General features: G+C 48.1%; 13 protein-coding genes across 13 annotated transcripts; 5 read left to right on the top strand and 8 right to left on the bottom strand.

The window, feature by feature from the left end:
* Positions 1 to 415: 415 nt before the first annotated feature.
* On the bottom strand, positions 416 to 2,414 carry V1508DRAFT_240953 (uncharacterized protein). The gene has a single exon (XM_066936357.1). The coding sequence runs from the start codon at positions 2,259 to 2,261 to the stop codon at positions 510 to 512; it is 1,752 nt and encodes a 583-aa protein (XP_066797970.1). The 5' UTR covers positions 2,262 to 2,414; the 3' UTR covers positions 416 to 509.
* Positions 2,355 to 3,775, bottom strand: V1508DRAFT_240972 (uncharacterized protein). The gene is made up of 3 exons (XM_066936358.1): positions 2,913 to 3,775; positions 2,742 to 2,847; positions 2,355 to 2,623 (listed from the first exon to the last, which is right to left on the bottom strand). Exons 1-3 carry the CDS (start codon positions 3,552 to 3,554, stop codon positions 2,568 to 2,570), a joined length of 804 nt encoding a protein of 267 aa, XP_066797969.1. The 5' UTR covers positions 3,555 to 3,775; the 3' UTR covers positions 2,355 to 2,567.
* A 21-nt stretch (positions 3,776 to 3,796) lies between these two features.
* V1508DRAFT_459767 (uncharacterized protein) lies at positions 3,797 to 4,810 on the top strand. The gene has a single exon (XM_066942753.1). It carries the CDS (start codon positions 3,927 to 3,929, stop codon positions 4,722 to 4,724), a length of 798 nt encoding a protein of 265 aa, XP_066797968.1. The 5' UTR covers positions 3,797 to 3,926; the 3' UTR covers positions 4,725 to 4,810.
* Positions 4,811 to 4,832: 22 nt separating this feature from the next.
* Positions 4,833 to 7,345, bottom strand: V1508DRAFT_240998 (uncharacterized protein). Its single transcript, XM_066936359.1, has 2 exons — positions 6,447 to 7,345; positions 4,833 to 6,395 (listed from the first exon to the last, which is right to left on the bottom strand). Exons 1-2 carry the CDS (start codon positions 7,102 to 7,104, stop codon positions 4,942 to 4,944), a joined length of 2,112 nt encoding a protein of 703 aa, XP_066797967.1. The 5' UTR covers positions 7,105 to 7,345; the 3' UTR covers positions 4,833 to 4,941.
* A 329-nt stretch (positions 7,346 to 7,674) lies between these two features.
* On the top strand, positions 7,675 to 9,658 carry V1508DRAFT_410742 (pseudouridine synthase). Its single transcript, XM_066939359.1, has 5 exons — positions 7,675 to 7,947; positions 8,004 to 8,025; positions 8,090 to 8,156; positions 8,211 to 8,263; positions 8,315 to 9,658. The coding sequence occupies exons 1-5, from the start codon at positions 7,824 to 7,826 to the stop codon at positions 9,462 to 9,464; spliced, it is 1,416 nt and encodes a 471-aa protein (XP_066797966.1). The 5' UTR covers positions 7,675 to 7,823; the 3' UTR covers positions 9,465 to 9,658.
* On the bottom strand, positions 9,565 to 10,559 carry V1508DRAFT_365338 (uncharacterized protein). Its single transcript, XM_066937327.1, has 2 exons — positions 10,052 to 10,559; positions 9,565 to 9,994 (listed from the first exon to the last, which is right to left on the bottom strand). The coding sequence occupies exons 1-2, from the start codon at positions 10,404 to 10,406 to the stop codon at positions 9,813 to 9,815; spliced, it is 537 nt and encodes a 178-aa protein (XP_066797965.1). The 5' UTR covers positions 10,407 to 10,559; the 3' UTR covers positions 9,565 to 9,812.
* A 323-nt stretch (positions 10,560 to 10,882) lies between these two features.
* V1508DRAFT_410736 (RF-1 domain-containing protein) lies at positions 10,883 to 12,283 on the bottom strand. Its single transcript, XM_066939358.1, has 3 exons — positions 11,939 to 12,283; positions 11,868 to 11,886; positions 10,883 to 11,797 (listed from the first exon to the last, which is right to left on the bottom strand). Exons 1-3 carry the CDS (start codon positions 12,187 to 12,189, stop codon positions 11,324 to 11,326), a joined length of 744 nt encoding a protein of 247 aa, XP_066797964.1. The 5' UTR covers positions 12,190 to 12,283; the 3' UTR covers positions 10,883 to 11,323.
* Positions 12,284 to 12,457: 174 nt separating this feature from the next.
* V1508DRAFT_365333 (Alpha/Beta hydrolase protein) lies at positions 12,458 to 14,219 on the top strand. Its single transcript, XM_066937326.1, has 3 exons — positions 12,458 to 13,029; positions 13,087 to 13,233; positions 13,296 to 14,219. Exons 1-3 carry the CDS (start codon positions 12,532 to 12,534, stop codon positions 13,911 to 13,913), a joined length of 1,263 nt encoding a protein of 420 aa, XP_066797963.1. The 5' UTR covers positions 12,458 to 12,531; the 3' UTR covers positions 13,914 to 14,219.
* On the bottom strand, positions 14,128 to 16,385 carry V1508DRAFT_410731 (uncharacterized protein). Its single transcript, XM_066939357.1, has 8 exons — positions 16,011 to 16,385; positions 15,859 to 15,951; positions 15,387 to 15,813; positions 15,195 to 15,331; positions 14,887 to 15,138; positions 14,633 to 14,836; positions 14,499 to 14,576; positions 14,128 to 14,440 (listed from the first exon to the last, which is right to left on the bottom strand). The coding sequence occupies exons 1-8, from the start codon at positions 16,247 to 16,249 to the stop codon at positions 14,254 to 14,256; spliced, it is 1,617 nt and encodes a 538-aa protein (XP_066797962.1). The 5' UTR covers positions 16,250 to 16,385; the 3' UTR covers positions 14,128 to 14,253.
* Positions 16,386 to 16,583: 198 nt separating this feature from the next.
* On the top strand, positions 16,584 to 19,481 carry V1508DRAFT_410728 (uncharacterized protein). The gene is made up of 3 exons (XM_066939356.1): positions 16,584 to 16,971; positions 17,033 to 17,930; positions 17,980 to 19,481. Exons 1-3 carry the CDS (start codon positions 16,869 to 16,871, stop codon positions 19,328 to 19,330), a joined length of 2,352 nt encoding a protein of 783 aa, XP_066797961.1. The 5' UTR covers positions 16,584 to 16,868; the 3' UTR covers positions 19,331 to 19,481.
* On the bottom strand, positions 19,404 to 20,963 carry V1508DRAFT_459760 (pyridoxal phosphate-dependent transferase). The gene is made up of 3 exons (XM_066942752.1): positions 20,799 to 20,963; positions 20,050 to 20,739; positions 19,404 to 19,992 (listed from the first exon to the last, which is right to left on the bottom strand). Exons 1-3 carry the CDS (start codon positions 20,891 to 20,893, stop codon positions 19,536 to 19,538), a joined length of 1,242 nt encoding a protein of 413 aa, XP_066797960.1. The 5' UTR covers positions 20,894 to 20,963; the 3' UTR covers positions 19,404 to 19,535.
* Positions 20,964 to 21,078: 115 nt separating this feature from the next.
* On the top strand, positions 21,079 to 23,370 carry V1508DRAFT_365327 (chaperonin Cpn60/TCP-1 family). Its single transcript, XM_066937325.1, has 7 exons — positions 21,079 to 21,280; positions 21,388 to 21,451; positions 21,498 to 21,568; positions 21,625 to 21,719; positions 21,767 to 21,809; positions 21,868 to 22,455; positions 22,507 to 23,370. The coding sequence occupies exons 1-7, from the start codon at positions 21,256 to 21,258 to the stop codon at positions 23,250 to 23,252; spliced, it is 1,632 nt and encodes a 543-aa protein (XP_066797959.1). The 5' UTR covers positions 21,079 to 21,255; the 3' UTR covers positions 23,253 to 23,370.
* A 699-nt stretch (positions 23,371 to 24,069) lies between these two features.
* On the bottom strand, positions 24,070 to 24,591 carry V1508DRAFT_395274 (RNA polymerase; the record flags this gene model as incomplete). Its single annotated transcript, XM_066938045.1, has 3 exons — positions 24,070 to 24,327; positions 24,380 to 24,520; positions 24,586 to 24,591. The coding sequence occupies 3 exons, from the start codon at positions 24,589 to 24,591 to the stop codon at positions 24,070 to 24,072; spliced, it is 405 nt and encodes a 134-aa protein (XP_066797958.1).
* Positions 24,592 to 24,688: the final 97 nt, after the last annotated feature.

Below are 24,688 nucleotides of genomic sequence, written 5' to 3'. Positions count from 1 at the left end.
GACAGCCGCACAAATCTGAAATCACGGTTTACAATTTACCATCTGCTATGTATTTTAACAAGACAGAATTTTTTGCAACGGAATTTCATAATTAACATTAAGCTAAAGATAATGATAGTAATACATTCACTAAACTTTTCAGTTCACTCACCATGAATAACACGAAAGTATTTTAAACTCCGCCCAGCTAAAATAACCGATGCAAAAAAATAGTCGACGACAATAGAACAACGCCATGATAAATAACAATAGAAACACACGAGCTAACGATGTAAATATGTACTCAAATAACGAACACATCTTGATGAAATAATAATGCATGTAAACAATACATATCCTCAATCACACAAGTATGCTTCACGCGAGAATAACAAGTAGTTCCAAACTGTAGAAATTCGCCCATACCTTCCCATTTCCAATATCCAATGCAAAATCAATGTAAAAAGATGCCAAAGTGATACTCCGCTCGCTCAAATCATAATGTCATATTTCAAAATATAATTAATTACCTACCAACCTCGAGCATGATACCCGAACTCGGTGTGGTCAAACTCCGCGCGGTCGCTGTAACTGCTTCCAGCTACGGCGCGAGACGGTTCAGGAAAACGTGTCAGGTTGGCAACGTCGTGCGAGGTGTGGCGGCGTTTTAGAAGCGCTGCCGTGGTCACGTTCTTTTGTTGACGCTCCCAGAGTAAGTTCCGTCGCAGCGATTCCGACAGCTCGGTGGCTAACATGTTTCGCCGGGTACTGCGTGGTGACAACGCAGGTTGCGACTTCGACGCAATCGACGCCGATGAAGCAGTTACTGGCACAATGACAGGCTCGGTGGTCGTCGTCAACTTCGACGACCGGCTTTCCCTCTCGGCATTCTCGGACGGCATAGAGTGTTCTGAAATCGGCACCACAGCCGGTTGATTATGGTGCGCTGTAGCGGACGCGCGACGAGACGACGCTATTTGCTGCTGCTGCTGTAATAGCTGCTGCTGGATCTTTGACGACCGCGACGAATTCTGTTGCGCGTATGTGGCAGCAATAGCGGGTGTAGACCGCGATCCGACAGTTGCCAACGTCATCCGGTCCGGCTCGGTGTGCAGCAATGTCGACAAGATCGACGGACGAGATGTAATCATCGGACGCTCTTCCCGTACGAAGAACGAGCTCTCGTCAAAACTAGGGGGTCCACTCTCGTCAACCGAGTCCCAGTCAGAGTCAGCGTCGTCGATCGCGCTTTCGGACACCATATCCTCGTCGTCGTCGTCTTCGATGTCGTCGTCTTCGTCATCCTCGATCTCTCCTGATGAAGGAATCGTGACGACTTCTTCTCGGAACGACGTTCGCTTGTGACCGCCATTGGCACTGAACGCGGAAGATGCGGCTGGCGGTGGCTTCTTGCCACTAAATGAACTTCGTAAATTCGACGCCTGGCCAGTGGGCGCCATGCCGCTTCCGGCCGGCGAGACACTCTCGCCGAAACCGTCTGATTCACTTGGCGATGATTCTATGAAAAACATCTTCTTTTTAGCCCCCGCGTTACGAGCCGCAACCCGTGCCGCAAATCCACTTGCACTGTCGTTCTTGGAAACCGGCTGAGGCTGCGATCGGGGTGGCGCCATAAACAGTTCGCTGCGAACAGAATGCACGGAGATTGCAGAGGGTGAGAATCCGCGTACGATGCTAGTGGAGGACGGAGCTGCTCTGGACAAGTGCCGGTCCGAGTCGCTCTCTGAGTCGGAAGTGTAAGCGGACCGTGGCACCGGCAGCGGCTGCTTCTGGATTGGAATATCGACAGCAGCTGGTTCTTGAGAAATTTCCTTATTCGCTATCAGGCTTCTCTGCTTCTGCTGCCGGGCGAGTTGTTCTGACCGAAGAGCCTTCCAGTGTTCCTCCTGCGCAATGTTGAAGGTCTCTATAACTTTCTGAAACCTATCGGTCGTGTTGGACTTTTGCATCGGTGGCCCAGAAGGCTTTGGGGCTTGCGCGTGATGGTCAGAGGATGCGGACTCGACACTGGACGAGAGATCAGGACACGGGGAGCAGGATGCGGATTTTGAAGAAGGAGGGACGGCGTTGTTGGCAACGAATGCCTCGCGGTTCCAGAGCCGCCAGGACAGGTTCTCGAGGCGACGGCCATTTTCGAGGTTCTCGGCGCATTTGGAGAAGACAGTCCAGATAGAGAAAAGGTTTTCCGCATCGGACGTGTCGAGTTTTGAGATGTTGTCGACGGCGAGCGAGAGGAACGGGTCCTTTAGTTTCGGTGGCATCGTTGCCGAGTATCGAGTGGGATATGGAGATGGTGTAGTGAGAAGAGTACAGCCTTGAGAAGATTGAAAGAGGGGGGGGGGAAAAGAGAATGTGAGGGCAGGCGGTGTACTATTGAGGTCTTCTTTTCAGGCTGCAGAAGTGGGAGGCCGTTGGACAATTTTGGGGGGGAGGATTGGTGGCATGTGCTCCTAACGGCCAATCGGGCGCCCGGCTTGAGTACAAGCGGGTCATGTGCTGAGCGCCACAGAAGCGATTTCCCCATGTGACCGCCGAAAATTCGCGTGGCGGTGCCAACCGGCTGACGGTCAATGGCCGCGCCGCACCGCCACATAGGCGTCCACTGCGGCCTCGAGGAGAAGCCCTGGATTATAGTCAGCCGACGCAACTACAAAACAGCACATTACTCTAAGCAGCAGCACGAGTAATAATACTAATACTAATCATAACACTATATAATAACAAATAACAACAACACTCACCTAGTGCAACCAGCGCAGATCCGTCCATTGCGCCGTGAACTGCGTGTCCGTCCCGTACGCAGTCAGCTCGATGCGACCAATGCGCGTGCATTGCTGCAAGAAGTTCCTATGACGCTACTTGTTAGCCCGTGACGAAGGCACACAGCCAAGCTGATATCTGGACAAACTCACACTCGGCGGCAACTGCAGGCCGGCGAGTGCCGCGTAGTGCGCACCGAGCACCTGTTCCACTGCTCCGAACGACTCATCTTCTGCGACTGGCTCGCTGTCGTCTCGTCCTCGTCCCCGTCCAATGACTCGTGAGGCCTTACTACCGAGCACCTCGTCTGCGGCCGGCATCGTGTGCGCCCCACGATACACGCGCCGGCCCATGGCTGGGTCTTCGCCGGCCATGGCGAGCGCCTGCGCGGTCCGCTTTCCAACTGTGCGACGGCCAGCGGCTACCGTGTCGTAGACCGTCAGTCTACGTTTCCTCACGCTGCCATTCTCATCGTCGACGCCCTCGCGATCTCGCGTGCGGTCCCGGTCTTGGTCCCGATATAGGTCTCGATCTCGATCTCGATCTCGATCTCGGTCTGCGGTTCCGCTGCCTGTCTGTTCTACCTGTGCCCTTCGCGTGGCTCGGGTCACTCGCGCTGTAATTTGACCGCGGCGTCCATGGCGGTGCGTCCGCTTCTCCTGCTCCCCATATTCAGAGCCGTCAGACTCTCCCGGATATTCATAAACGTCGTCCTCATGCGCGTCCCCGGCCTCGGGATTCTCATGCCCATCTTCAACCGTGACCTTTGTCCGCCGTCGTTTGGCGCGGTGCATAGTGAACTCCTCAAGCAATTACCGCCGACAACAAATGCGTAGACTGTACTAAACAAGCGTACGTTTCGTTTCTGAATTCTGTACAGTCCCGACAATAGCCCACGTCTCGCTAGTGCAAATCTTCGTCGTGTAGTTAACGATGACAATTAAAAGAATACGAAAAGTTCGAGGCAAGACCGCACGATATTTGACATCTCGAGATATGCTGTATCATACGAGAAGATCCGGATTTGTCTCGTGCAGTTGCGGAATAAACGCGGAAATGTGGCGCGACTACGCTCCGTTAACAGATTTTCAGGGGCTGCTCACTCTTTTTGTCGGTCACGACGACCCAAGTTCACGGAAATCAATAATATTATTACATTTGTCAAAATGGCCGATTTGCAACCGGAAATTGGTCCCGCGCGGCCACCACCAGACGACGACGTCCCGCGTCAAGCATCGCCATTCTCACTCGACAGACAACTCCTCCGCGAACTGTCTATCCCACAACACATACCCCCACCGTACACCCTCGGCGTCCCCGATCCGTCACTCACGGTCCTCTCTCCCGCGCCACCGTCTGCATTAACACCGGCCACAGCACTCGCGAATTTACTAGACGCGAAGCGCGGCAAAATGGGGTTCGATGCGCCGGAGAAAGTGCACTTCAATTACCGTCTCGCAAACGAGAGACAAGTGTTTAATCGCGGCAGACGGCTGGAGCGGCTTGTGACCGACGTATTTGGCCATATCGGTGGCTTACATGCGTACGGCTCGAATTTGGGAGATGTCTGGAAGCTAGACGACGTTTTGTCAAATATTTATCTGCCGGAAGAGAAGTTGCATGGGACCGGCAGGTTTGTTCCTGCTGGCAAGGTGGTTGTTGATAACAAACAGGGTCTTGTCACCCCCGAAGTTGTACAGAGAAAGTCCAGGTGGGATCAAATCCAAGGCAAGCAGGATTCACTTGCGAAGGACAATGAATTAGATCGCCTTCGAGACACAGCGGAACGCGATCGAGTCAGAACGCGTGATCGAGAGCGCGAACGACACCGTGAAGACGGAAGAGACAGACTTTACAGACGAGACAGACGAGACAGACCCCGCGACGACAGACCCCGCAGCGACAGCGATCGTCACTATCGCGACCGAGAACGAGACCACCACAGACCAGACCGTGTAAGATAATAGGCCACATATAGTGACTATAGTTATGTACAAAACAACATTGTAAAGTATCTTCAAGCTGTAGTATATTTTTATATCACCTCATACACATACATTATAAATTACAATCCGTACGCCAAAATCGCATATTTACAACCAGCCATCATTAGCCGAGCAAACTGAAAGAAGAGACCGAAATATATACACAATGAAAGAACAAAAATATGCACTTTTTATGTCAAATCGTCAAGGTGCTGATACTCATCAAAACAATCTGGAACGCAAGCTGCAGCGACCACAAGCCGACCTTCCTCATCCGGCGAGACCGCTCTTCCTCGTCTTTGACGTTCGCTGCAATCGCCTCGTACACTTCAGCCGATAGATCGTCCATCAGGCCGCTGTCGAAAACGGTCCAGCTTCCGTCAAATTCACACAGTCTTTTCACAACCCGGCAGTTGATCGGAATGTACGTGTTGCGGTTATTGATATACGCAACTATCGGCCGCACCAGCGCGTTGTTAATGTACGACAACTCCGGCGCAAGAAGGGGCACGGCAGCCCGCACATTGTTCAGCTGAATGCGCAGATCAAACACGACGTACTTCTCCGGATCTTTCTTCGCAATGAGGCCACTGCTCGGAATCGTCGTCACATCATCCAGGTCAATCTTATTCCAATTCTTCACTCTATGAAACAGTTTCTTCAACAGCCACTTATCCTGCCGATTCTTGTCATCCTCCTCATCCACACCTTTATCCCTATTTCGCCGCCGCGACCGCAATGTATGTTCCCACCGTTCCACGATCTCATGCACCACTTTCGAAAACATCGCATCGCTCTCATCAGACGGAATCATGATATCCGCAATAATATCCACTTCTCCGCTTGTGATCCAACTAAACGGACCCTCACCGATCCCTCGGTTCAAATGGTCTATATTCACGCCATCTATCCGCAGCCGCGACGTCTTTTTCCACGGATTCGTCTGCGCTAGCCGATGTCGATCGTCCTCGCCAAAGTTCGCATTACTCGGCAACTGCCTTGGGTGAATCGTAAACAACGAGTCGTCGTACGAACCAGACATATGATTCGCGCATAGAAAATCGTAGAAAAGCCACTGCTTGCGCAACTGTGGCAGGTCGCATGAAAACATACTGATCTGGAACGGTCGGAAGCCGTCCGGCTGCAAGACAGTCACGAGAGAGTCTTCGAGCACGAAATGGTCAATCTCAAAATCGCCTGGCCGGTGCTCTCTTTTGTATGACCGCGGATCCACGTTCGGGATCCACTGCACATGCGTTCGATCAACCAGCCCGCGGATGCCCTTGACCTCAACGTCCTTTAATATTCCCTTGCCGTTCATCCATTTCCGGAACGACAGCGTCACATTGATAGAGTCCACCGTCAAATCAAACTGCGTATAGTTCCCGTCATCAATGTCTTCGTCGACCGCGGGTATTATCTCCTTGTCCTCATTCGCAGAGGAAGCTGCAGCTGCCGCTGCTGCTGCCGCGGCAGTCTCTGGCGAGCCTTTTGTCACTCGGTTGCTGTTCTTGCCTGGGCGCCGGGATACGAACACGTTTCGAAACGCTATCACGCCGTCGTTCCAATGCGGTACGATAGCGCTCTCGAATACGACCGTGATTCCCGTTTCTTTAGTCAGATAATTTCCAATCATCCTAGCCAAAGTTTCTACACTCGTCAGCTCAACTATATCCCTTTGACAACCCCATGACGACTCACCCTGAGCGAACACCGTGTTCGCAGTGAGAATCACCAACGAGAAAAACGTAGTCGTTCCCAGAATCACCCACAACACATTGCCGACAATCAACCACGAAAAAAATGCAGACATGTCATCCATATTAAACGGCCTAACCTGTCGAATCAGCGTCCACTTGAACCGGATCCGTAGTCGATCAAACGCGCCCGTGGCTGCTTTCAAAAGTTCTTCTTTGGTCGGCCGGTGCAGATGACGCGACACAGTGCTGCCCCAGCCTTCGTAGGCTGATTCAGTTTTGGATGACTCGTCGGTTTTGTGTTCGGATTCAGACTGACCGTTCGAGCCTGTCTTTTGACCTTCGGCTGAGTGCTTATGTTGATCTTGAGCGGCCAAATCCGGCGATTGCCTGTCATCTCCTTTAATCTCAACTCTCCGGAATATCGACAAAGACCGTGACGGTAGCTGCTGTATCCGGCCCCTTGCAAACACCTCCTTAAATGCAACCCGCGTCAACAGTGGCGCAGAATCGAGTCGAGCCGGTATCTTCGCCGGCACTACCCGCCTACAGACAAACTGCAAATCTGTTCTAGTTTGAATCCGGCGCGACGCCAATCTGGCCGGCACTCCGTCAAGCCGACCAAAACGCTGAATCAACTGTTTCCGGCATCGACTAATCATTGATTAGTGTAGTAATAACGAAAGGGTCACAAGGACCCTGTATAATTGACGGCCAATGTATCTGAGTCTTGTCAAATCTTCCCAGCGGATCGTCCAACCGCACACGCACTCCGGCCAAGCACTACTGATCCGAAAATTATGTGCGACTGAAAGTTCCGATGTAGATCAGTTGAATGTCCACACCGCTACCGATAGGGATTTCTCGAAATGGAGTGGATGGATAACACGATTTCCTGCTCTGGAAAATTTAATTACCACTGGTCCTTGTAGCGTCCCGGTATACGGTTCCCCACACCACCCGATCACAGTTCACACAGTGTCAGAGAGAAAACCCTGAGACTCGTAAGCCAGATAGCCTCCAGTGGGTAAATCTGTCGCCTTACGTAGCAAAATCAGTACAATACACGTCGGTCGATAAGCAGTGGCCTCTTGATTTAGTAGCGATGACGCCAGTGTACTTGTAGTCGACTTTTTTTTGGTTGTATGATACACTCTGCCGGGGCTTTACCACTCCTCTGCCGGGGATTTACTTTGCGCGCTAGCACTTTCGTCATTGACGAGGGTCTCGTACGATGCTGTGGATTAGGGTCTCCCACTCACCTAAGATGTCTAGAAAAACTTTCGTTATCAAAATTTTTCGGAAAGCCAAGGGTTTATTTCACGACAGTCTGCACTTACGATTATCGTCGTATTAATTGTCGATCCAAATAAACGACAATATGGCGGCTACAGCGAGTGATTCCGGGGATTTTGTAATTAAGCCGGAGAATGTTGGGTCAAATGTTGATACTTCGACATGGCCGTTATTGCTGAAAAATTACGACAAGCTGATTGTCAGGACAGGTATGCATAAACTGTGGGTTGACGGTTTTAGGAGTGACTGATGCTAACTACTTTAGGTCATTACACACCTATTCCAAAGTATGCGCTTGTTATGTTGAAATGTTAAACAGATTATGGGCATTGGCTAATGAATTACCCGCAGTGGAAGCACACCTTTGAAGCGAGATATCAAGAGTTATATTAGCAGTGGTGTCATTAACTTGGATAAGGTATGTGTTACTAAGCTAGATGCGATCGTGAGATGGGTTAACGAATCGTTTTAGCCTAGCAATCCTAGCAGTCACGAGGTTGTCGCATGGGTTAAGAGAATTTTGAGGTAATCAGTTTTATCCTCGTGTGAACTAAGAGCCGCTCTAACTTCGTGCAGAGTCGAGAAGACAGGTCACAGTGGTACGTTGGACCCGAAAGTCACTGGTTGTCTTATAGTCTGCGTCGACCGTGCAACCCGATTAGTGAAGTCCCAGCAAGGCGCCGGTAAAGAGTACGTCTGCGTCTTACGTCTACACGACAGCATCGAGGACGAGAAACTGCTTGTCCGCCAGCTCGAGACGCTCACAGGTGCATTATTCCAGCGTCCTCCACTAATTTCTGCTGTCAAACGACAACTCCGTATTAGAACTATCCACGAATCAAAATTGATTGAGTTTGACAATGACCGCAAGTTGGGCGTATTCTGGGTTAGTTGCGAGGCGGGAACATACATTCGGACGCTCTGCGTGCACTTGGGCTTGCTACTCGGCGTCGGTGGACATATGCAGGAGCTGCGACGTGTGCGATCCGGTGCGATGGGCGAGGAAGACAATTTGGTTACGCTCCACGACGTTTTGGACGCACAATGGGTGTATGACAACACTCGAGACGAATCATACCTTAGAAGGGTCATCCGACCGCTGGAGTCGCTTCTTGTGACGTACAAGCGCATCGTCGTCAAGGACAGCGCGGTCAATGCGGTGTGCTACGGCGCTAAGCTCATGATTCCCGGTCTGCTCAGATACGAAGCCGGTATCGAGGTCAACGAGGAGGTCGTGCTCATGACGACCAAGGGCGAGGCTATTGCGCTCGGTATCGCGCAGATGTCCACTGTGGAGCTGTCGACTTGCGATCACGGCGTAGTCGCCAAGGTCAAGCGCTGTATCATGGAGCGTGATACGTACCCGAGACGGTGGGGTCTGGGCCCTGTCGCCATCGAGAAGAAGAAGCTTAAGACGGAAGGTAAACTCGATAAGTACGGCCGAACGACAGACGCCACGCCTGTGGCGTGGAAGAATGCCTATGTTGACTTGTCGGTTAACGGACATGCTGTCAAGGCAGAGCATGAGGCAGTAGAAGACATTAAGATGGAGGAAGCCAAGCCTGAGCCAGTGACCGAGAAGATCAAGGAGGAGAAGGCAGGTGAAGATGAAGTGGAAGCAAAGAAAGCCGATGGCGAGGAGTCGCCAGAAAAGAAAAAGAAGAAGAAGAGGAAAGCGGATGACGAGAGCGGCGAGAAGAAGAAAAAGAAAAAGAAGAAAGAGTGATTTGGGCCAGGGATGGGTTGATGGGTTGTGTAAGAGTCAATTTTTGCGTTTGTTTTGGTTTAAAAGTTTGTTTTATTAGTTAATGCAAAGCGCTTCGTTCGATCAGCACTGTGAAATGTAATATGTATTGACTGTACAAAGTATGTGAACCGCCAAGCAAATCATTAGTTATTAAAACTTACACACCACCATCGACATCGATATACGCAATTGCCAGTGCGCAGGGCTGACAAAACTGCCCGCGGAAATGCCAACAGAAATTTTGTATCACCACTCATCCTGGATAGATAATCTTTCAATGACATGGTAAACATCAGAGTCAAGCGAGTTGTTGCGAATGCATTATACTTAACCGGCCGACAAACCGACAGCCGGGAACGAGGAAGAGACGGTGGCATCATCGTGCCAGAAGGAAGTATCCACTCCGCTGTAGTAGTAGTAAGCCCGTCTGACTACTAGCTGTATCTGGATGGGAGTGTATTTATACACAGCAGTCGCGAGGAGCACGAAGCCAATGAAGAAAAACGAATCTAACAAACCATTAGCATCGGATAGCAAGAACCTTTGCTGATCATGTGGCAAACTACTGAGGATGAGCTGTTCTGTGGGCGTCATAACGTAGAGCGGCATTGTAACGTCATAACGGTACTTCCATTTCCTGATAAATACCCACAATGAATGCAAGGAGCAATTCATTATGATATTGACCAAACTGCTAGACGACGAGTAGATCGTAGAAGGGGAGGAAGCAAGAGGGAAACACGATTGCAGACGCAGACCCGGAGGGGTATAGAAGAGAACAGAAAGTATGGAGTCCGCAATAGAGCATATGTGGAACCTGTCTGCGGACAGCTCGGAAGGCCCGGGATGGAAGAGAAATGACTTATTCGCAAACATTAGGAAGCACGCGGACACATATGTGGCAGCGCCAAGAATATTCATGCGGCGGGCGATGACTGGCACACTGGCAGATTCGAATACGAAGAACCAGGATAGGTACGGTGCCGGTATGTGCTCTTGCTAGTTCCTTCCGAGAGCATGGGCGATGTATCGGCGAATGAAGTCAAATAATCGTCAGAAAATATTTAAGTCGGCAGCTCCCTTATGAATCGGGGGCATTTCGGAACGGGCCGGGTTACGTCACTGCAGACTCTAATTCAGGGGTGCATAGGCCTAAGCCGCAACAGGTATGGAGCACTACTTTAACTTCTTAAATCGAACGTAGTACAATCTTAGCTTTGCTGGCGCCTTGTTTGTTTTGACTTCCGGGAGCACCAACTTGTTATCTGATATTATTTGGGTGACTTCCCGTAGATATTTTCGCGCGACCAGACACTCAAGTTATCAGATCTAGTCGTTACGTAAGCAAGGATTCAGTGCGAAAGTCGGCGATTTTGTGAATTTCATCTGTGAATGTGCTATTCTCATGCTACGGTACGTCACCAAATAAGTATGCATCTGCGCGGCCTACAAATAAGCTCGTGTCAGAGTACAGTAGGTTGTACAAACGTTCGCTCTCTCACAGAAGCTGTTAGAGCCTCGGCCGGCAACTCCGGCTCACCGAAATTGACTTTTTACTGTTCATTACTGTTCATTACTGGAGTGCGGCCCACAAGATGATTGGCTGACATCCTCGGCTTTAAACTCTACTCACGGAATGCATTTTCCCGCTAAGTCAATTGCCGGCCGTACCCGAACCCAAACCCCTCACAGTGTCTCCGCAGTTGCCAACTAGCATTTATGTAATCGTAAATAAGGAGCATGATCCACCTTGTCGCACACAAGAGCACTTAAGTTCTTGAATTCGCAATAGCAGACCAATGCGTTCTTAGACCACATTCTCAGTATATTCATAAGTTTTAGCCATTGTCTCCACGATTCCTATTATCCTTTGGTAGCATCAGATCGCGCTTTACCTCAAGCTCCGCTGCGTCCTTCATATCCTCAGGTACAGCGCTTGTCAATGTTAATTCTGAGCCAGCCGAAATCTGTTCGCTAGCGCCAGCGTCCAAATGTTCCTGTTCTCCAGCCTGATCTTTCAGTGATACCTTGCCATAATGCTCGTCCAAAGACCATTTCAACCCAACCAAGCCGTCGTGACGCTCTTTATCCCGTCGAACTGCCTTTTTCCGCTGCTGTGCCTTTTTCTTCTGCAATTGCTTTATTTTCTGCCCACGCCGGCTATTCTCAGGGTCTCGCAGATATTCCAGTTCTTCCGCTAATTCAATTCGAGCCAATTTCCGATTCTGTTCGCGCGATCTCGTGGCTTGCGACGATACGACAAATCCTGTGGGGATATGTCGAAGCTGCACTTTACTGTTCGTCTTGTTGATCTGTGTTGCTGATTAATTGTGACAATTCCGAATATATTCGTTCAGATTAAGATTTACTCGGTGTACTTGCCTTCTGGCCCCCCTTTCCTCTGTGCGTGGTTAGGCGAATAATAGATCTCAGCAGAGCACCATGATACTTACCCGCCCTTAATAAACACTTCTTCAATCTCGTCTTCAGGAATAGTAGGCCGCGGAGGTAAAGCATTCTTCTTATACCTCAGAGTCGTAGAAGAAAATCCTTGCCTATTGTGTCGTATTATTTCCGTAAATCTTGGGTAGGAATTGCCATTGTGTGATGTCACCCATCTGTCTGTCACGTGGAGTAAGAGCGATTTCGACACCGATTTCACGCTGACGAGAGTAGCAGGCCGCGCAATTATAGGAATAATCATTAAAACAACAATTCCAGCATAATGGTAGTACTCCGAAAAGTAAAGAAAATGCCGGCAGTGTAGAAAATGCGAACCATTGCAACCACAAATGTTGGGTCAGGGTTACAGGCTTTGACTCTTATCGCAGAGCATTTGGCGCAACGCCTTGCAGTCAAAGTTCAACACATATGTTTCTAAGCTTAAAACCTTGTTCGTAACTTTGTTGCCACGAATATGCAGATTACGTGGAGTGCAGCCGTCAGATGATTAGGGCGACCTGTCGATGAAGCTCTGAACAGCGGTTGCCACGGTCTAGCAGCTGTCCACGATTTTCGTGTCACAACAAGTGAGCGATCATCCGTAATGCCGCTAGACATAACGATGTTATTAAGTCTCGTTTTACTGTTGGCGGGTGTCGTTACCGGCATACAGCTGCCGTTTAGCGGTAAGCCCATGATTCCCTCGCCGATAAGCCACGACGATGTAAAGTATGCTACTGGATTCACTCTGCGACATATCTTCCACCACGGCACTGAAGAACTTGCAAAGTTGCACATGCGGAAGGATGTTGGCCCATCGTACAGGATGGCGTCGGGAAGACGGTCGTTTCACATCTCGTCGCAGTTGAAGACGGTGACTCGGATGTCGGAGCGAGATCCGGATTTCATCGAGTCGTATCTTCATTACGCCAGGACGAAAGGTGCCGTCTCAATTGACTTTGATTGGACGCATGAGGATATTATGGTTCCGGATATCACGGACCGGGATACGTTAGTCGAGTTTGCGAAGATAACTGCGGATGCGTACGTTGACAATCCGGAGGGGTCGGATTGGATTGATGTGGGATTGCCTTACAACGAAGTTAGTCCTTTTATTTATATCAAGTGGAATGCGAAGCAATGTTGACCATACCAATAGAGTGGCGGATTCGGTTGGGACTCGAACGGTTTGCGTGGCCACGTGTTTGTTGACGAAACCAATACAACTGTCATTATCGCTATCAAGGGCACCAGTGCTGCGTTATTCCACAGCGACGGCGATACCGTGTCCAACGACAAAATTAACGTATGGTAGTCCTTGATTTGATTTCACTTCCGTGTTGAGCAAGTACTAACGTGTGACTTTAGGACAACTTGTTATTTTCTTGCTGCTGTGCGCGAATAAGCTATCTTTGGAGCACGGTCTGCGATTGCTACGAGAAATCCTACACTTGCAAACAATCCTGTCTAGAAGGCGCTCTTTACGCGGAGGATAAGTATTACAGAGCGACACTCGACATCTATCGAAATACTACCTCGATCTACCCCAATGCCAATATCTGGGTCACCGGTCACTCATTGGGCGGTGCAATGAGCGCTCTATTGGGTCGAACATACGGTCTGCCCACCATTGCGTTCGAGTCTCCTGGCGATCAACTCGCTGCGCAGCGATTACATCTTCCGTTCCCACCTATCCCGCTTAACGAGACAACAATCTGGCACATCGGAAACACCGCAGATCCGATCTACATGGGCGTCTGCAATGGTCCGACATCTGTATGCTGGTTAGGCGGGTACGCGATGGAGACGCAGTGTCATGCGGGCTTAGAATGCATCTATGATACTGTCAATGACAAGAAGTGGCATATCTCGATCTCAAACCACAGAATACGGCCGATTATTGACATGATGCTGTCTTATGACACGACCCCTAAATGTGTGGCGCCGACGAATTGCCAGGATTGCTACGATTGGAACTTTGTGTGAAATAACGGTTTTGTTTGTATTTTGTTAGGATTTTTTTCTAGCAATTATTGGGTATTTGGATAGGCGCATTCTTATTTGTCGTTGTGGTTGTATATTTCGGTTGCTGTGATAGAAGTAGGGTCGGGCATATAGTGAGTTTTGACTTATGTAATTTTCTGGTTACTTATTTTTGGTATTTGTGTTGAACTCACGCATCTGCATCTATAGAATTTTGGGGTTATCTTGTTACTAATCTCGATTATCTGCACTAATTATCTTTAAAAATAAAAATATAAATCGACGCATTGGACGACGAGCACTGCACAGAGTCACATAGCAATAATAAGGAACATCACACAGTTTACTTCTCAAGCTTCCTCTCGACGAACGGCGTCGGCGGCACCGATACTGGGATCTCAACAGGTTCCCTGCCACTGAGGCCGGCGATAAATTTCTTGACCAAATCGCTTTCGATCGCTTGAGGCGCTTTATCGTAGACTGTCATGATCAGAGCAAGACTGGCTGCAAAGACAAGTACGTCGCCGTGGCTGGATAAACAACGTTAGAGCATTTCGCTACATCCGTAGCCAACCGATGGAGACTTACGGGATCGTGCGAATTTTCCTGTGTTTCACCAAGGTCTTCCAGTACGACTCAAATGCCATACGGGCAACGGGGATATATCTTTCACTAACGTCAGTACCGGTACCCGTACTTCTGGGATCAATTCTCAGACTTACTGCGCCCGTCCATTGCTCTTATCAATAAATGCCCACAAACCAGCCAAGAAACCAATGACTTTAATACGATACTGCGGAATTAACTTGCTTGGCAAAATGTATTGCGATGCACAGAGTCCCGCCCAGGCTGTTGCAGTCGTCATCGTTAGAAACGTGTTTGTACGGAGGAAGCTCTTCAGCACAGTCAAAGTTTGCTGTTTCGTGCTGTTTGTAGGTTGTTAGTGAGTATGGATAGCAATGACGTGTAAACATACTTGAATTTAAATTTCTTGTATGAGAACAGGGAAAGAAGCGCATATATGCCACCAATATATTTGGCGAATTGACCAAACTGGGTTACCGAAGACTTCGCAAAGTTGCGGACACATGATTCTTCGTACGGGTGCATCAACGCACAGGAAAGATGCTCGATTCCCGGATGTGCTTGTGAAACAATCGGATCAATCAAGCGGAAATTAGAAGGGACAGCATATGAGTCTGGATACAAAATTGGCGAATTAAAGGGCCTGCCGTCTTGTTAATGCCGAGCCCGCAGAGATTTGATATTAATGTATGTACGTACGGATATCTTTCAAGAGTAATATTCTTCATGCTGTCTAGGATCTCCACGGGAGTAGGCCAGGACAAGTCCTCAGGATAATTTGCAGGCCTCAAGAGAATGTAATTTGGCGCAAACTTCATCATCAGGTCTTTAAAGCTCTAGCGTCATAGTGTTAGCATTTGATCTATTAGACAAGACAAGAAAATTGCGTACGTTATTACAACAGTCAGGATCATAAGTGAAGGTGTATAACAGCTGAGCCATAGAGAACGGGAACAGGATCCAAACACCAACTTGCTCCCTCAGAAACGCAAACTGCTTCTTAATAGTCACATAATTGAACATATATTCCACCGCGAGAGTCGCACAATAGAATGCAACGTATGATCGGAACTTTCCGGCGGGATGCAAGTACAAAAATGAACCTGACAGAATACCGGAAGTGAACGGCACAAAGTAAGGGGATCGCAAAGTCCTCGCAATTCGTCGATGGCGCCTTCGGAACTTGCGTGCTTCGGCGGAAGCGATACCTGTGTGTAGCGACATTGTGAATTTGTACAACAGCCGATACATTGCAAAGATTATGGTTACAGACGCGGATGCTCGTGTACGTTTTAGAGAGACCAGTCCTGGCTTCGGTCTGCGGACATTAGAGTCGTCAAATAACAGCGCAAGTAGTACATACTGCCTCCCTTTCGTTGCCAAATGCAAAGCATATTCAATCAATGACAGTGTGGTGTATGATCCAGCATATAATCGGGCAGACACTCTCCACATTCTACTCATCGTCAGCGCATCAGCGTCCAATTCCGCATCCAGCAGAAGGGATCCACGTACGAAATATAAAAGTCACTGAAGTTCTTTGACTGAAATGTAACATCCTCTAGCGAAGGAAGTACTTTGCAGAGCGTGTTCTTCACCACATTCTGCATTGCCTCCGACTTCTGGATTCCTCGGATCTTCAGACTGACATTCGTGGCTTCGCGGAGAATCACTTGATACTCAGCCGGCGACACTATATAATTCGTGATATACGCGACGAGCTCACGCCGTCGTTCCTGGCTATTCGACGACATGATACCTTCACACAATGTGTCCAGTTATTTCCTACTCAGTGAAAGAAAATAAAACGTCCAATGGACGTGGAATCAAATATTTACAAGCGATGCCCGCCGTCCGCTATTTACCCCGCTGCTTGTGCCGCCGGCAGCTTCCAACCACAAATCAAACTGCGATTGAGTTCGGCGTTTTAAAGCTTTGTCAAATGTTTTTAGCCGTATAGAGATTAGTCTAAAAGTAACACCGAACTTAAATCTGTGTTTCCATTTGCTCCGCTCTCAATCATGGGTTAGGGCTTCGATGCGGCGTATTTGTCGTGATTATGACACTCGCAGAACAGAAAAAATGTACGTTGTAAGGTGACTTGGTCTCTTCCAGCGCAGAACGAACAATCAACGAAATTAGCTCACCATAGGGGCGGGTACTCACCCTGCAGTGAACTGTTGTCAGGGGTACTAGGAAGATCTGGGTAGTGCGGACGTATCTACAACTGCCAGGGCGAGTTCACATCGTGCTTTCTTGCCAGAATTAATGTCTAGCTTTAGCAGTCAAGGATATCACCACAGGTAGTTTACACGCATGACTTGGAATTAAAAGACTGCTTTGCATTGGCACTATTGACTGGAATTGGGAGCGATGCGGCCGGAAGAGAATGCTGCAGTTGACTACTATGCCCTTCTCGAGCTTGAGTCGACCGGTTGTACCGCCGAGGAGGTCAAGAAGGCATATCGGAAATTAGGTATGTATCCTTTCAGTATGCTTCGTCTTGAAATGGACCCTAATATGGTTGGAATTTTTAGCTCTATTGTATCATCCGGATAAGAATCAAGGCCAGCTGGAGTTTGCTGAAAAGTTTAAGGCGATAGTGGAGGCGAATGATATTCTGGGCGATCCCGTTAAACGGCAAATATACGACCGCGCACGACAAAAAGCACTGCCTCGAAGTACGTATGGGACACAATATACGCATTATTACACAGACATCCCTACATATACAAGCACCTCAACACCAAAAGGAACATGGGCCTGGAATAATAGTCAGAGGGAGCGATACGGGTGGTCTAATACGCCGAGTTCTGGATCGTATTATACGTACGGGCGACAGAAAACTACGTCATCTACTGCCAGTGGAAAGCCACACACATCACGATCATTCTCGAACCAGTACGGCGAGTCGTCTCGGAAGCAGAGTGCTTATGAAAACAGGAACCGCAACGCTAACCCCGGCCCTAGCACGCATAACAACTCTCAAAACAATAACAGAAATAATGCTAAGGAAAAACAAGCACATAATTTTTCTTTTCCCCGTGCACCAACAGCCGCAAAATCTGCGACTGATTCTCCCAAAATGTCGACAGAGCAGAAAAGTCCTAAGACGCCGCGATCATGGTCATCTTCGAGGACTGCTTATTCAATGCGGACCGGAGAACGAACCTACGCTCCAAGTCCTCAAAAGGGTGCCGCTAATACAACCTCCTCTGAGCCGAAACCGGATCCTGAAATGCCAGCTCCGAAGAGAGCCGAAACGAGCTATCCTGAAGAGCCTAGTTCGAGCTCAGGGTCTTCATCGTCAACGTCGACACCGACGTCGGCAGAGGAATTTAAAAACTTTAATGGGCAGACGTCTCCTAAGCATAATGACCAGCAAAGCACAGGTTCTGGGCTGAAGTTTTCATCGCCCAAGTTCGACTTTACCGAGTAAGCAGCGTGTACAGTCTATCCTGTTTCCACTTCTAACTTCCTATAGTCGGCCAACTGCAAAACCCAAAGTATTTACTGCGGCGACGCCTACGAGTTTCAATTTTGGTGTTCGAAGTAAAACATTTTCTGATTCCTGGACAAAAGGTACGAACGCCAACGCCACTGGTAACTATTCATCACCTACTCCTAGTCCTCGTGGCAGTAAGGACGACCCTGTCGATGTTGACAGTGACGAAGATGTCTACATGTATCCTGATTCCACGATTCCCAAGCCGTTTAAGGAGAAAATTAATCGTTCATCAGATGCCGATGAGAACAACGTTGGTAGCAAAGATGATGATAGGACAATCCCCAAGAGTCGGTTCATGGCTGATATGTGGAGTAATGCATTTGCCAAGGAGAATCCGTTTTTGTTCGACTCTCCTAGTGTCTGGAATCATTCAAAGATACCAACGTCAATTAGAAGGACAAAGCTTCGACCAACGGCGACCAATACGAAACCTGCCTCTCCAGAATCTCGACAACCGACGGTAAAGGAAGAAGATGGCATATCTGAAAGTCAAGGACCTAAGCCGGTAAGGACAGAGGCTCCAAGGCCGCCATCCGCAGGTTCGTCACAGGACAGTACATCGGAATCTAAGCCTATGTCAACGCCGTCGCCGAAAAAACGTGATAGACACCGCTTAAAATCGGCAATGAAGACGAGGGCGCCACTAGGCACTAGCTCGTTCGATGACCTCGGATTGTTCAAATCTGTCCCACCATTTACACAGGGATATGGCGAGTTCAAAATGGACGATCTTAGGAAGACATATCCGATCAATCCTGAGCACGCTGAGCCGGCAACAGCAAGCAAGACGACCTCTGTGGAATCAGATATTCCAATGGATTCACCACGATCGCCTGCGGAACCAAACTCACCAAGGACTCCTCCTACCACGAGTGCAGACTTCGCGAATGTCACCTCACAGCCGTTGCCCTTCGATCGAGACGCTCCTATATTTACGACGAGCCAGCAGCAGCCTACACCTACGCCAATCGACTATCACGATTCTCGAGCTGTGTTTGACATTGAACCTCCATCGGCACCGGCACCACCGATAAACACCATAAATCCCACTGAGACTGAGCTGATGGACTATTGGCAAAGAGTTCTTGTTTATCAGCAGCAATGGAATGACTACGAACTCAAGATGACGCTTTATGTCAACGAGCGGCATCATGCTGATAGTCAGAACTCTTTGCAGATTTTGTCGAATTCGGGAAATTTGGATCGCTATATAAAAGCATTGCAGCAAGATGACCGTGTGAGGGCCAAGTGGAATGAAGCCTTGAATATACATAAACGCGTAATGATAAATTTATTGTCTGTACGGAGAATAGCAGAGGGGTGGTAAAATCGACTTTTATGCAATACGAGTATGTAAATATAGCACACTTTCGGTTTTGTATTATAGGAGGGCAAGCATGTATCAGTATCGTATTAATTGTAGCATTTATAGCATTTCAAAGTTTTGTGTTCTATCAATCGTACTAACTATCACGACCAAACTATAACAGCAAGCAATCATAAATTTCTTGTATCTTGCCAGCAATCACTACCTAGGAGCTGTATATTTCCAACAAAGTTTCCTTTACCTTCTCGAGTAATATACTATTCTCTTCTTCCGTGCCTACTGTAATTCGCAAGCCGCCAACACAACCAGGCTCCTTTCCTCTAAATCTGATAACAACTCCTTTTGTCACAGCCAAAGTCTCGTAGAGTCTCAAAGCGATAGGACTAGATGGCACACCTCTGGGCTTATCGAGAATCTGGACCAATAAGAAGTTCGATGCCTCCCCACCAATGAAGTTGCCGATTCCTGGAATCTTGGGTAGCTCTTCTAACAGCCTTGCTCGCTGAGACACAATAGCGTCGATATTCTTGTGCATGTTGGATAGTCCGCTTGACGATAAAGCCTTCAAAGCGAGTGTACTAGTTAACGATGAGATGTTGTAGGGAGCCTTGACGTTGTTCAAAATTCGAGCGACAGGTGATGACGCGAAAGACGCGCCCAATCTATAGCAATGTTAATGTTGGCAACATCTAAAATTATCACCTCTAAAATGAACATGCCTAATGCCAGCCATGCCAAATGCCTTCGATAGAGTCTGCATAACTATTAGGTTATCGTACTCGGTAACCAATGGAGCAATCGAGCTTCCAACGGGTGAAAAATCAATATAAGCTTCGTCAACAACAACAATTCCATTCCAAGTGGGATGAGCAAGGATTTTCTTGACAGACTCAGGATCAATCAAGCTCGCTGTCGGATTGCCAGGCGAGCAGAGGTAGACGAGGTGAATTGAACTGTCATTCGAAAGGGCCTCCATTACTTTGTTCACTCGAAGAGGGAATCCTTTGGTCTCAAGATCAAGATTGACAGTAACAACCTCCACATCATTGACCTGAGCTGAAACGGAGTACATGCCATAAGTCGGAGGGCATGTGAGCATTTTGTCCCTACCCGGTGCCGCGAAGCAACGGATGACTGTGTCAATGCACTCATCGGATCCCACACCGACATAAAGATGGTCTGGAGTCAACGGAATAATATCTGACTTCCCCTTATTTGGAGCATTTCGAAGGTCGCATAGTAGCTGCTTAACATCCTCCTGGTGGGGGTCAGGATATCGGTGAAGGCCAGCAATCAAGTCAGTTTCAATGAGTTTAGAAGTATCCTTCGACGATGCCACGTCGGAAGTGTACACTGATGGTCCATAAGCATTCTCATTAGCATCCAAGAGTACACCGGTCTTATAGTCACTAGCAGAAAGACCGTTAGCTTGCAACAATTTGGACAAGCAGGTGATGGATTTACGTACTCTCGAGCACATCGATAAGGCTCCAGGAGCAAGATGTTCGGCCTGGTAATTTCCTTAAGGCTAAAAGCAGGAGATGTCAGGTTTGCAACCGTCATCCTTCGAATCTAGACGTCGTGACGAATTTGTAAGAAAATCTGTAAAGGCTTGAAAGGCTTAGGCTCGGTTCGGAGGTTAGTGGTCATCGCAATAATTCCTCGAGCCCAAACATTAAAGTTTGACTCATCCTCGCCGCAACCCCTTAGTTGAAGCCCAGCCAGCAAAATACGTATATGTTCTGGAAGTTACGTACCATCCAAGAGGAGGTAGCGCTCGCAGTGACGCGCTTTGAGCAATGAAGGAAGGCGACGAAAAAATTCGATAGTACACCGCGACGACGAGTTTGTTCTGCTTCGTGAACCATCATCCATCATCCACCATCTACAATCATAAGTCAGTTCTATATAAGTGAATCACGAAAATGCAGGCGCCGGTTGTTGTTATGAGTAAGTCTTTGATCTTTTAGCGGCTTATACTTTGCTTTATCGGATTGTTTGTGTTGCAATTACTGCGCAAAGCTGTACTTGGTCGGACTTATATCTTTTTTATGTAGATGCGGGCGGCGAACGCCAAACTGGTAGACGTGCTCAGGTCTCGAATATTACTGCAGCTAAAACGTATGTACTGTTACTAGTCGATGACGCTCTTTACTGATGGTTATAGAGTTGCTGATATTATCCGGACATGTCTTGGACCGAAAGCTATGCTCAAGATGTTGCTTGATCCTATGGGAGGTGTGTTCCTCAATACAATCGCTAATATAAAACATTCCATATTCTAATTGGCTTAGGAATTGTGTTGACCAATGATGGACATGCTATTCTGCGCGAAATCGATGTTACTCACCCTGCGGCTAAGAGCATGATCGAGCTTAGCAGAACTCAGGTAAGTGATCTACCGGAGTCAAGTGGAGCCTGCTGACCACTTAATAGGATGAGGAAGTTGGAGACGGTACTACGACTGTTATTATCTTAGGTAAGTATCGTGCTCGGTCGATATCTTTAATGGCTTCTAACTTGACTGCGGCTCTCAGCTGGTGAGATTCTCGCTTTCGCCTATCCTCATGTCGAGCGAAATATACACCCCGTTGTCATCATTTCCGCGTTCAAGCAAGCTTTGGCCGATGCACTTGAGATCACCAATGATATCTCAGTTCCAGTTGATGTGAACGACGACAAGCAGATGCTGCAGCTCATATCAGCGTCTATCGGTACGAAGTTTGTCGCGCGATGGAGTACCCTGATGTGCAATTTGGCATTACACGCTGTTCGTACGGTTGCAATTGAGGTCAATGGCAAGCGTGAGGTGGACATCAAAAGATATGCTCGTGTCGAGAAAATTCCTGGTGGAGAAATCGAAGACTCAAGAGTTTTGGATGGCGTAATGCTCAACAAAGACGTTACGCACCCAAAGATGAGAAGGAGAATAGAGAAGCCTCGAATAATTCTCCTTGACTGCCCGCTGGAGTATAAGAAAGGTGAATCCCAAACTAACATTGAAATTACGAAAGAGGAGGACTGGGCAAGGATCCTCGAGATTGAAGAGGAGCAAATTAAGTCATTATGCGACACCATATTGTCGTTCAAGCCAGACCTAGTTATAACTGAGAAGGGTGTTTCTGGTAACTTTCCCTATGTTTTTGACATATTAACAGTGTCTAATTTCGCGATAGATCTTGCTCAGCATTACCTACTGAAAGGAAATGTGACTGCCCTACGACGTGTCCGAAAGACCGACAATAACAGAATTGCTCGGGCGACTGGTGCGACCATTGTCAACCGTATTGAGGATCTTCGTGAGTCTGACGTCGGGACTCAATGTGGGTTATTCAATATTGAGCTTATTGGCGATGAATATTTCACATTTCTCACAAAGTGCGAGAGCCCTCGAGCCTGCACTATTCTGTTACGTGGGCCCAGCAAGGATATTTTGAACGAGATTGAGAGAAACCTTCAGGATGCCATGTCCGTGGCACGAAATGTCTTCTTCGAGCCCCGACTATCCCCTGGTGGTGGAGCTACTGAGATGGCAATTAGCATTAGATTGGCTGAGAAAGCAAAGGACATCGAAGGTATTGTCCAGTGGCCATATAGATCCGTTGCCGAGGCTATGGAAGTTATCCCACGCACTTTAGTGCAGAACTGTGGCGCCAACCCTATCAAGGTGCTTGCCGAATTAAGAGCTAAGCATGCGGAGGGTCTCTACACTTATGGCATTAATGGAGACACGGGCAAGGTTGTCGATATGAAGGAATATGGTGTCTGGGAGCCTGAGGTTATCAAGCTTCAATCGATCAAGACCGCCATAGAAAGTGCGTGCCTTCTGTTGCGTGTCGATGATATCGTCAGCGGCGTGAGGAAGCAGGGCGACAAACCCTCGGGTGGTGCCGATGCAGGGCCACCAGCTGGTGCCGAGTAGCAGCAATAGATGGCTTTTTGTGACGGCTGTATGTATAGTATGCCCTCGACGCTTAGGGAGAAGGGGTAGTAGCAAGAAGCAAATCGTGTAGATAATATATATGGCAATCCAATTTTAATCTAACTCTGGGTGCCATGCACCTGCCGTTACCCAAGTTACCACCAAACAATAAAAGGCGCGGCCGTACTCTCGTACCGTACATTTGTGACGGCTGAGTCTTTATTTCATCGTCGACGGTAGTTGAAAACCTTGGATGCAGTCGCCTTTTTCTGCTTACCGCCAGAACTTCTCTGCGTGCTAGTAGTATCAACCTCTCCTGACTGTCTACGCTCGCGTACAATTCGACCCTCATCAGCCACTGGTCATCGTCCTTCATTACATTCTCTTCTCGCTAGCTCCGTCGTGATCATATTTCTTAGCAATAGTTTCACGTTCTGAATACGATCCGATTTGCATCTGTTGTCAATCTTATAATCTCACCAACAGCATCGTCATTAATATCCGTTGGTTACTCTTAGTCTACAGCACCTGCAAGTTTACCACCTCTCTTCACCGACGATACCATCAAACCACTTATTTGGACCACTAGTCTTGACCCCGACCCGTACATGGCCAGAGATCGAGGATCACTACCTACCGATGCTTCAGCAACTGGAATAACTACAGGTCCGTATAATATTGTTATGATTTTTGGATTTTGTGTATACTCGCAAATTGTACATGAAACCAAACCCAACTATAGTGTAACAAAATCCTCAGAAACTCCATAAGGTGCCAAATGTGAAGCCCGCCTACCGTAACTGTACACACGAAAGATTCATGTTTGTTGGCTTTGGATCTCTGGTTTCAGGAACTGTGACACCAGAGCCACCATGTGTTGGCGTTCTTCACCGGTAAATCGTTGATCGCATTCCTCAATTAAACTGTGAAGTGCAGCTTCCGATCCGGGAGCTACATTAAGTAACTGTAATTTTTCTGCCTTCTCTAATTCATATGCCGATATTTCTTGTAAAAACTTTCGAATATTTTCCGGAGTCTGCTTTGCTGCTGGTGTCCCTTTAAGGTACCCTTGGAGCTGGACCTCGGTTAGTCTAGCACTCGCGCTGGCACTAAAATTTTCATCCTACCTCTAGTAAAATTGTTTCCAAGTTCTCCGTCCGTTGGATTGACCGGTGTTTCGACGCTGATCTCTTCTGTCGTCGCTTTATGTCATGAATGTGTTCCAGAACTTCATAATTAGAGAGTAGTTTGTCTCGTGGATTTTCGACCTAACAAAAGTTTAGCCAACATATATTTGTACGAAGCAGTTATTCTAGCCTAGTGTATAGCGTACCTTCATCCTTTGCTCTCTGGTTGAAGCAATATGTGAGTTGCTAACGGTATCTCACAACCGACAAGGTTCAGCAACCAGACAAAGGTGCTTGACTATTCGGAGG

This window comes from Lipomyces doorenjongii (genome assembly GCF_038497915.1).
Source record: "Lipomyces doorenjongii strain NRRL Y-27504 unplaced genomic scaffold V1508scaffold_6, whole genome shotgun sequence".
In the NCBI taxonomy this organism is placed as follows: Eukaryota; Fungi; Ascomycota; class Lipomycetes; order Lipomycetales; family Lipomycetaceae; genus Lipomyces; species Lipomyces doorenjongii.
The sequence above is the reverse complement of the archived record's forward strand: the minus strand, read 5'-3'. Positions and strand labels throughout refer to the sequence as shown.